Here is a 10,961-nt window from a genome sequence, read left to right as displayed (position 1 = left end):
TTATAGCAGCTCCTCATCAGATCCTTAATCTTTTCTCATATATAAAACAGGTCCACTGCTTCCATCAATAATTTGTTTGCTAGAGAACCATAAACCAGATCAAATCACACAACATTCAATCCCTTTTTATTTCTTTCCGTCTTGTATCACATCCTAGATTTAAGACACATGTTCCACACAGCCAGGAATGCCAGAGGATTCCAGTCTTCGAGATACTTTTAGTTCCATATTCATTATTCTGTAGATTTACAGTTGACTCTTTGTGAATACAACTTGTTCTTGTTCTTCTCTTTCATGATTAAATCTAAGTATCTAATTGAGTTGTTCTGAACTAATCAATCGGTATTTGATGCTGGTTTCAATGGACATTCAAACTGTCTATGAATGGGAATCATTGCTTTTGCTTTGGATCTCCTGCATATATCCATCCAGTTCATCTTTATTGTATTTTAGCTTTCTGTTCTCAGTATCTGCAAACAGAATTTCCTTGTAGAAGTTAAAGAGGAGCGTTTAATTTTGTTGACGACATGATCATTTTTTTTTCTAGGGCTTTTGGAGCAAAATTGTGCCCAAGGCCCTTTTTAAAGTGGTTGATGTTAGGAAAGGCACATCACCATAGAAAAGCCGGAATGTGTTCCTCATCCAATCAAGGCGGACAGTATTTGTTAATAAGAACTGACATGGATAGGAATCATCCATCCAATCGATAGGAGCATAGACATCAGATGATAAATGATGAGGGTCATCAGTGTCTATCTTGGAGAGAGAGGGAGAGAGAGAACGGTTGTCTCAGCATCAAACCTAATGCTTTTACATGGATAAAGACAATGTTTAGGGGATGTAATGATAAATTTATTATCAGTGAAAGAAAAAGGCAGGGTGTTCACATACGGAACACATTTCATTGTAAATCTGTCACATTATGAGAGATATTTGCCTAAATAACAACAACAGCAATAACCTATCAGTAAACTTAGTAACTACATATCTTAGTCCTCCGTTTCAAAATACAGTATTAATTCTATTGTCTTCTAAATTATCCATTTACCGAACCATGCCAACCCCGTTAACTATTTTGTGAAATTCCATTGATATCAAAATGTCTAATAGAATTATTATACAGCTAATATTTCAGATGTAAATTAGGAATGGATCTTGTCCTCAGTCATTCTGATAAACTACAAATGCTCAGGTGAAGGTTAAATTTATAGAAATCCATGAGGTACTGTTATTTGCTTCTCACCAACTGGCTGTGATGTTGTCAAGGCATCCTTCACAGAAGTTGGAGTCTTTGAAATGAATATTTTCAAGTTTTACGTTTTATAGTATAATTTCATTATAGTTATTGATAATCAACACTTTATTATTGTGGGAAGGGCATACATCTGTAAAAACTAGTTCGTAGGGATGTGGTTGTGTACCCATATAAAAGTTATGTTAACTTTGAGGGTAACAAGGTGTAAAATATCAGATGAGGGTACAAGATAATGCTATGGAACTTTCACACAGACAAGTTTAAGAGAGTTAATGAATGATAGCTGATTAATTATCATGTTGATGCGGCGTATAAACACTAACTATCAATATAGATTGTATAAAATCTGTGTGAAGAACATGTGACATTTGTTACAATGAATAAGGTTGTGTCTCAGCACAGTTGATATTATGGTAGTTCCATGAGAAACCATAGAAAAATGTAACCATTTCCAGTACCGAATACTAATGATGAATTCTTTTCTTGGTCAAATAACAATGACCAGGTTCCATGATCTAATTTCAACAGAACAATCAAGTCGGAAGTAAAACCAAAATGTGAAAGACGGAAAACAGTGACTCTCTTACAATTGAAACCATCTCAAACCCAACAATTGTCAGCATAACGATGTCTATATATGGACAGTAAACGTTATTCAAACATCGTAACAAGCAATAATTATATATATATATAGTTAGAAAAGAGTTGTGAGTTCAAGTCACACTGGAATCTCATACGTTCATTCCTTTCCATGTATTGCATATGTTAACATCAATGTTTTGTTCAAATGTGAACATATGTTCTCTGTTCAATATGAATGTTATCAAAATCACTGAACCGGTTTCCACAATCGATATTATTATACTGAGCTAATATGTTATACCAGACAGGAAACTACTGTAACAATCTAAGACAAAGAATTATGATGAGTTACTGGAAGACAGCATCATCATCATCATCATCAACATTCAAAGTTTGTTTTCCATGCTGGAATGGGTTGGAAATCTTGACAGGATCTGACAAGCCAGACAACTGCACCAGGCCCCAGATGGTTTCTTTGGCATGGTTTTCTATGGTAGGATGTTCTTATTGATGCCAACCACCTCACAGAGTGTACGTGGCCCCTTTTTATAAAGCACAAGTACTGGCATATTTAGCCAAAAGACATGTAAGACAAAGACACCACAGCCGGGAGAGGGGGTATTGCAAATTTCTCTCCCCGCATCCTGATTCTTTTGTCATCACATTCCCTTCTCACCTCCTGAAAATGTCATCAGCTTCAGTGAACCAAAACATCATAGAGTAGTGAGGACCGTCTAATTATGTAGAATGTAACACAACTTGATTACTACTTGTGCTATAATTAAATGCTCCCAGAACACACCAGGAAGTGGTTGGTGGAAACTAGGAAAGATGACACCACAAGTTTGAAAGGAACGTTTGATATTGTTGGGAAATTGATGATCATTTCTAATGCTTGTGCGACAATAAAATATACCCAGGACCCTTTATAAAGTGGTTGGGGTTAGAAAGGGTCTACCACCTTAGAAAAGCTGCAATGTTTAAGTGAGATGATTTCCTCAACAAATGACGGTTGGCAGTAATTTCAGATACAACTGACTTGGACAGTGATGACCCACCTAGTGTATGGGAGCATGGAGAGCAGATGAGAAAGGATGAGGATGATATCATTTATTGTATTGAGACTTTTAACCAGCATCTTTCTTGAAAAGACGGAGAGAAAGAGCATGAGTGAGAGAGAGAGAATGAATGAGTACAATGAGATGACAAACAGGGTGAATATTCTCCTTAACGGGAGAGAACCGTTTCAGGGTTTATATTTAATTTTTGTATCTTTCTTTCTGCGAGTGAATGAGTAACTGATGTTTGCATAAAGTACATTTATTGGATATTTGTGTTGTTGTAGAAGAACAGAATTTCTTTATAGCTAATCATTCAAATGAAACCTGTTCTCGGTCATTCTATTGACCACAATAGCTCAGTAAAAGCTAAACTTTATAGAAATCAATTATGTAATGTCATTCTATACTCAGCACGTGGCTCTTCTACTGTCTGGACCTCTTTGTCTTCAAATATTGGCCTTGCTGAAATAAATATTTCCAAGATTATACTTTATAGTAAAATTTCTTTAATGAACATCGATATTTTATAATTGTGAAATATTCCTATAACCAATATTCAAGATTAACCGTCCCAAATGCCCCCACTCTGTAGGTAACGAAGGGCTTCTCCCTAAGAGTGGAAAGCAGATTGTATGAGACTTGTGTACGGACAGATGTACAACACAATAATGAAAGATAGGCTGTGAAGATAAAAGACATGCAAAGGGTTGGAGACAAATGAAGCCAGCATGCTCCACTGGATGTACAACATCAGTGTTCAGGTAAGTCGCAGTGGAAATGTCTTCAGAGAAAATCTGGGTATAAGAGTCATCCGATGTAGAGTTCAAAAGAGAGATCTTTCATAGTATGGTTATGTGATGCATATGGATGAGGTGATCAGCATAAAGAGATGCGGATCTCTAAATGTGGAGAGAAGCTGAGGAAGAGGAAGACTGAGAAAGACATGGGACAAAGTGGTGAGAAATGATGTTCAGATGCTGAGCTTCACACGGGAAGATAACTAAAACAACTGAGACAATCAGCAATTTTCTGTGCTTGAAAAGACCCAATTGGCTAAGTAACATCGAGGCCATCAAGGCATGTCCTTTATGTGCATACCCCCCACCCCGCACACAATCTGTCCCCTAAAAATCATCTCCACGAGCCAAATTCCATACACTCTTCCCCAACATGATCCCTAACAAGATATAAAATGTAAGGTGAGGGTACACGATGTTCCTATGGCAAAATATGTTTACATTTCAGACATACAAATGTAAGAGAGTTAATGAATTATAGCTTATTAATTATCATGATAATTGGGTATATATGTGATACAATGGCACTGTGCTTGACGGTGCAATACTAGATATCAATATAGAATGTATATAATCTGAGTAAAGAACATATAACCTTCATTACTATGAATATGAATGTGTCTCAGCACAGCTAATATTATGGTAGTACCATGAGCAAACGAAGAAAGATATAACCAAGTCCACTGCCAAATACTAATGACTAATTCATTTCCTGGTCAAATAACAATGACTAACTTCCATTAAATAATTTGAACGCAAGAATCAAGACCAAAGGGTGAAACACTCAGAAAACTGTGCCTCTTTTAGCATTAATATCATCTAAAATCTAACAAGAGTGAGAAAAAGAATGACTATATGGATGGTAAATGTTGTTCAAACAATGTAATAAGTGTATATTATATATAGTTACAAACAAGGATTTGTGAGACCAAGTCACACAGGGAACTCATATTTAATTCCTATCTTTATATTTTATGTCAACACCAATATTTTGTTTAAATGCAAACAGATGTTCACCGTTCAATACTAAATTTGATATTTAATCAACGTTGATGATCATTATACTTATAATCTTAGAGATTTGATTTTTAATTTCTTTAATTTATAACAAAGTTATTCTGACCTGAGACATTCAGGGTACGTACCTAAACAACATGTCATGACAGACATCTGGCTACATAACAATAACAACAACAATAACAATAACCTAACAGAAAACTTAGGAAAGACCTTAGTAGTAAAAGAAAGAAAATCTTTCTCGTTAACTCACCTGTTTACAAATAAACAACAAAATGTTTTAGTTCTCTGTCCTAAAAGACATCATTAACTCTATTATGTCTTCTTATTTAACCATTTTACCAACCACGTTAACCTTGATTTTATGAAATTTCAGTGGAATATTTAATAGAATCCTTTTTACAGCTAATGCGGAAACTAGGGATTGACGAGCGATTATAAGAGTTGAAGAGGCCCTGTAGTAAGGTGAGGATCGGCAATGAGTATAGTGAAGAATTCCGGATAGAAGTAGGAGTTCACTAGGATCATTCCTGAACCCCTCGTTTTCATCATAGTCCACCAGGCAATAACAGAAATGACAAATCAAAAGCAATTCAAGATCGAAATCAAAATGGAAATTGTAGTTGTGACCGATGCCAGTGCCGCCTGACTGGCACCTGTTCCTGTGTCACGTTATAAGTACCATAGAAGCATAGGTCCTTGTCACTGCCGCCTGACTAGTTCCCTGTGCCGCTGGCACGTAAAAAGCACCATCCGAATGTGGTCGATGCCAGCCCCCACCCCGACTGACTCCTGTGCCGGTGGCTCGTAAAAGGCACCCACCACACTCTCGGAGTGGTTGGCGTTAGGAATGGCATACATATGTGGAAACCTTGCCAGATCACATTGCAGCCTGGCGCAGCCTACTGCCTTGCCAGTGAAATCGTCCGACCCATGCCACCATAAGAAACGGATGTTAAATGATGATGATGATGATGATGATGATGATGATGAGTTCCATGACCAAATGACAAAATTAATTCTATTGTGTCTTCTAATTTGAACATTATTACCAACAGCATTAACCTCAATGGGTATTTCATAAACTCACAGTAAATCGATATCTTTAATTCAATTATTATACAGATAATCGTTCAATTGGAAAATAGGAATGGAAGCTGTTTTCAGTTATTCTTTGAAGCACAATATACTCGGGGGAAGAAAACCTTACAGAAATCAATTGGGAACTATTATTTTATACTCACCAATTGCCTGAGATGCAGCCCCTAATCCCTGACATGTAGCCTCTCTTTGTACACACCTGTCTTCAAACTTTGGAGCCTCTGAAATAAATATTTCCAAGTTTTACATTTAAAAATTAAACGTCTGTATCTTTATTTTTATTAAACTCTATTTTGTTTTTGTGAGACATTCAATTTCTGTCGTTACTGGTCAACTGTTGACCATTATGGTTTTGGTCAATATTTCTGTACTTTCTACAGTGGTCCCATGTAATAGCCCAATATGTCCACAATAAAACAGGCTAACATTCCTAAATCCACCCTCTCTCTCTCTCTCTCGCTCTCTCTCTCTCTCTATCTATCTCTAAAAACACATTAAATATCCTAACAATGTTGCAATTATCTCATTTAATTAAAACTTGATAACAGTTTTCTCTTAGCTTTGTTTTTCTTCTCTTATAACTATGACAAGTTTATGGCATGGCACTGTCTTCTTATCTTTAGAATTCACTAATCAACATTCCTCTCTAATTAAGTAAAACTGAGGCCATAAAGATGTCCTTTATGTGTATCCCCTCCACCCCGCACACAATCTGTCCCCTAATAAACATCTGCACAAGCCAAATTCCATACACCCTTCCCCAACATGATCCCTAACAAGATATAAAATGTTAGGTGAGGGTACACGATGTTCCTATGACAAAATATGTTTACATTTCAGACATACAAATGTAAGAGAGTTAATGAATTATAGCTTATTAATTATCATGATAATTGGGTATATATGTGATACAATGGCACTGTGCTTGACGGTGCAATACTAGATATCAATATAGATTGTATATAATCTGAGTAAAGAACATATAGCCTTCATTACTATGAATATGATTGTGTCTCAGCACAGCTAATATTATGGTAGTTCCATGAGCAAACGAAGAAAGATATAACCAAGTCCACTGCCAAATACTAATGCTTAATTCATTTCCTGGTCAAATAACAATGATTATCTTTCATTAAATAATTTGAACGCAACAATCAAGACCAAAGGGTGAAACGCTCAGAAAACTGTGCCTCTTTTAGCATTAATATCATCTAAAAATCTAACAAGAGTGAGAAAAAGAATGACTATATGGATGGTAAATGTTGTTCAAACAATGTAATAAGTGTATATTATATATAGTTACAAACAAGGATTTGTGAGATCAAGTCACACAGGGAACTCATATTTAATTCCTATCTTTATATTTTATGTCAACACCAATATTTTGTTTAAATGCAGGAGTGGCTGTGTGGTAAGTAGCTTGCTAACCAACCACATGGCTCCGGGTTCAGTCCCACTGCGTGGCATCTTGGGCAAGTGTCTTCTGCTATAGCCCCGGGCCGACCAATGCCTTGTGAGTGGATTTGGTAGACGGAAACTGAAAGAAGCCTGTCGTATATATGTATATATATGTATATGTGTGTGTGTTTGTGTGTCTGTTTTTGTCCCCCTAGCATTGCTTGACAACCGATGCTGGTGTGTTTAGGTCCCCGTCACTTAGCGGTTCGGCAAAAAGAGACCGATAGAATAAGTACTAAAAGGTGGTGCTCCAGCATGGCCACAGTCAAATGACTGAAACAAGTAAAAGAGTAAAAGAGTAAAGAGATGTTCACCGTTCAATACTAAATTTAATATTTAATCAACGTTAATGATCATTATACTTATACTCTTAGAGATTTGATTTTTAATCTTGTTAATTTCTTATAATTCAGGGTACGTACCTAAAGAGACATTCAGGGTACGTACCTAAACAACATATCCTGACAGACATCTTGAAGTGTGACATCTCAAAATTAGGTAAAGGCAATATTTAGTGGATGTAGTGATAGATATACTGTCACAAAGAAAAGACCCCAGGGACACCTATCATAAATCTGTCCCATTATGACATACCTGGGTCTACACGAAAGCTTGAAGCACATTATTCCACACAATAAGGTCAACAAGACAACAAACAGAGCCCCAAAGATTATCTTACCAAATTCACTTTTGCTGAGTGTGTTTTCTCGACACACGGGGCATCTCTTAAATGTCATTTCAGAAGAACAATTCTCGCAGAGAACAAGATCTCCACATGGTTGCAGTCTCACGGTGGCCATGTTCTCATGACAGTAGCGACATCTATGGAACAAAATATAAACACATTTCATCAATAACATTCATGTATAACAATATTTACATGGTATACATGTTTACAGGACAAAATATTATGAAACTCTGCAGTGACCTCCATGAGTGTCTCACAATTTCTATTTTAAAGAACCACGTTCGGACAGATTTATGTGTGTATAAGTGCTACGCAGACACACACACGTGTATATTTATACAGATTTTGTTAAATATACGTCTTGACTCTGATATATTACAAAAGCAGTGCACCACATATATTCCAAAACCATACTTCACTTCTAGACTCCATTTCTGCTGAACAAAACTATATATGTACACAACTTTGTGTCTATATACGAGGTCTGATCAATAAGTATCCAGACTGTTGCTATAGTAACGAAGCAAAAACACGCAGAGTGAAGCCGCTTGGCAAAGATTGATCTCAATCTGTGCTGTACATGCGCACTAATTTTTTATGTTCTAGCTCATATCCGCTGTTTACAGCAGTGCTTGGAAGCCTACGTAAAGTTGCAGAAAGTGTATGGAGAGGAGTGTATGAGCCACACACACATGTAAGAGTGGTTCAGACATTTTAAGTATGGCCGAAAATGTCGATATTGACGAACATTCTGGAAGATCTGCAACGAGCAGAACTGAGAAAAAACATTGCTGATGGGCGTACAGTTGTGTGGGTAAACCGTCGAATTACCATCCTTGAATTATCAGAGGATGTGCAGGTTTGTTACGGTTCGGTCCATTACCACTGAAGATTTGGGTTTGAGACGCCTGTCTACCAAATGTGCGCCAAAACTCCTTTCAGCGGACCAAAAGGACACACGGGTTTCAGATGCACAAGATGTCCTTGATTGTGTCAGGGACGATAAAAATTTATTGAAAAATTTCTAGGGCCCTCTGAGCAGGAATCGTCAAACTTTTGACAAAATTTGATGCAGATTCTCTGCTCAGCTTTCTATATCATTGTCAATGTGACGATCACACGCTACACACCTTCCTTCCAAGCACTGCTGTAAACAGTGGAATTGCGCTAGAATGTTAAAACTTAGCGTGCATGCACAACAGAGATAAAGGTCACTCTGTGCCGAGCAACTTCATTCTGTGTACTTTAGCTTTGTTACTATGGCAACAGTCTGGATTCTTATTGATAAGATCAAGTACAACCATTAATATATGTATATATAAAACACTTCATTGTATCTAATCTGTTTCACAAGTCCTCTATATTTAGACATCTGGTTTGTATGTATATATATATATATATATATATCAAGGGAGGGGTTCTTTTTGAAATAACCCTGAAATCGGTCCGAAAAGGTAATAATGAAATTTTTTTAGAAATTTCTGTCGACCTTTTTTCGAGTAGCGTGCGTACTGAGAAAAAAATTATATGGTAAATGGACAATATGTCCAATTTTTCGGTATATTTGGCATTAGAAATTTTTTGGGTTGCCCTTATTTATAAGTTGTTTATATTTATGTATCTCTTATCATAAAAGGCAGATTTTATCTGCCTCCATTTGTATCTTATAGAAATCTACAATATAGGATTTCTTCAATTACAATTTACCTAGCATTTTTAAGAGTAGAATGCATCGGGTTTTGCCAGGTCCACTTTTTAAAATTTCAACCCCAATTAAGCAAAATTTAGAGAAAACTCACATTGTGGTGCATGAGTCAAATGCTTCTCTTAGTGTGGGCTACAGCACACGCAAACGCACACACACAGTGTGCAACGAATAAAGTGAAAGTAATTCACTTTTTGTAGTGAGTGACTTTTTAACCCTGCCACTTCCTCTTTACACACATAGACACGCAAATATATAAATAAAATTGTAAGCTAACGTGTGTGTGTGCGTGTGTGTGAGTGTGTGTGTGTGCGCGCGTGTGTGTGTGTGTGAGGGTGCGTGTGTGCGTGTGCGTGAGTGTGTGACAGGAAAGTTTTTTAGGACGAATATAAGACCTATATCCAAGTAGCAGAAAGATCACCCAAAAGTGTATATAGATATTTAAATGTATTTATATATTCATCTATACACAGATGTATGTATAATGTGTGTGTATATATTTCCATAGACGTAACCATTCACTCCGCACAAAGTTTTTTAGGACGAAAATAAGATCTAAAGTTATCTCTAAGTAGCACAAAGATCGCCCAAAAGTGTATATAGATATATAAATGTATTTATATATTCATCTATGCACATATGTATGTATAACGTGTGTGTATATATTTCCATAGAGGTAACCATTCACTCCATACAAAGTTTTTTATGACGAAAATAAGATCTAAAGTTATCTCTAAGAAACAGAGAGATCGCCCAAAAGTGTATATAGATATTTAAATGTATTTATATATTCATCTATACACAGATGTATGTATAATGTGTGTGTATATATTTCCAAAGAGGTAACCATTCACTCCATACAAAGTTTTTTAGGACGAAAATCTTTATATATAAAAGAAAGGTTGTGTGTCTGTCTACTCCGATTTAGATTCCTAACTACTCCCACATTTTGCGATGCAGTTTAACCCAAACCGGGTATCTTATAGTCGTGATTCCTATCGAGCCCTTCTGGGTATTAGCGCGCGTCTACGATGAGTCTATGATTTTACAAATAATTTACCATCATTTTTTTCCATTTTAATGCATATTTTTTTTAATAAAGGGAAGTAACTCTCAAACTTCACATCAATATGCGTGCTCATATGCGACGTAATATCACATCAGTAGCATTTCCTCACACCCTCCTTGCACTTGGCGAAGGCAAAATACCAGGGGATGAAAATGGTAATATTGCCATCGATTCCATTTGTACCATTGTTAAGACGCCTTCTGATCTCAGAGATGCAGTGTTCCCCGA

General features: G+C 36.4%; 1 protein-coding gene across 1 annotated transcript; it reads right to left on the bottom strand.

Annotated features, from left to right (window-relative positions):
* Window positions 1-1,049: 1,049 nt before the first annotated feature.
* LOC118760994 lies at window positions 1,050-8,130 on the bottom strand. Its single transcript, XM_036498635.1, has 3 exons — window positions 7,951-8,130; window positions 5,957-6,034; window positions 1,050-3,360 (listed from the first exon to the last, which is right to left on the bottom strand). Exons 1-3 carry the CDS (start codon window positions 8,120-8,122, stop codon window positions 3,281-3,283), a joined length of 330 nt encoding a protein of 109 aa, XP_036354528.1. The 5' UTR covers window positions 8,123-8,130; the 3' UTR covers window positions 1,050-3,280.
* Window positions 8,131-10,961: the final 2,831 nt, after the last annotated feature.

This window comes from Octopus sinensis, unplaced genomic scaffold (genome assembly GCF_006345805.1).
Source record: "Octopus sinensis unplaced genomic scaffold, ASM634580v1 Contig03812, whole genome shotgun sequence".
NCBI lineage: Eukaryota > Metazoa > Mollusca > Cephalopoda > Octopoda > Octopodidae > Octopus > Octopus sinensis.
Note: the sequence above shows the minus strand (reverse complement) of the source record. Positions and strands in the feature narration are given on the sequence as shown.

Excerpts from the sequence above, each read along its gene's own strand:
- LOC118760994 (XM_036498635.1), bottom strand. The coding sequence starts at position 8,122 with ATGAAATGTGTTTATATTTTGTTCCATAGATGTCGCTACTGTCATGAG. Across the intron at positions 6,035-7,950 it reads ACTCAGCAAAAGTGAATTTG|AGGCTCCAAAGTTTGAAGAC; the intron begins GTAAGATAATCT and ends TATTTATTTCAG. Across the intron at positions 3,361-5,956 it reads GGCTGCATCTCAGGCAATTG|CAAGGCCAATATTTGAAGAC; the intron begins GTGAGTATAAAA and ends TATTTATTTCAG.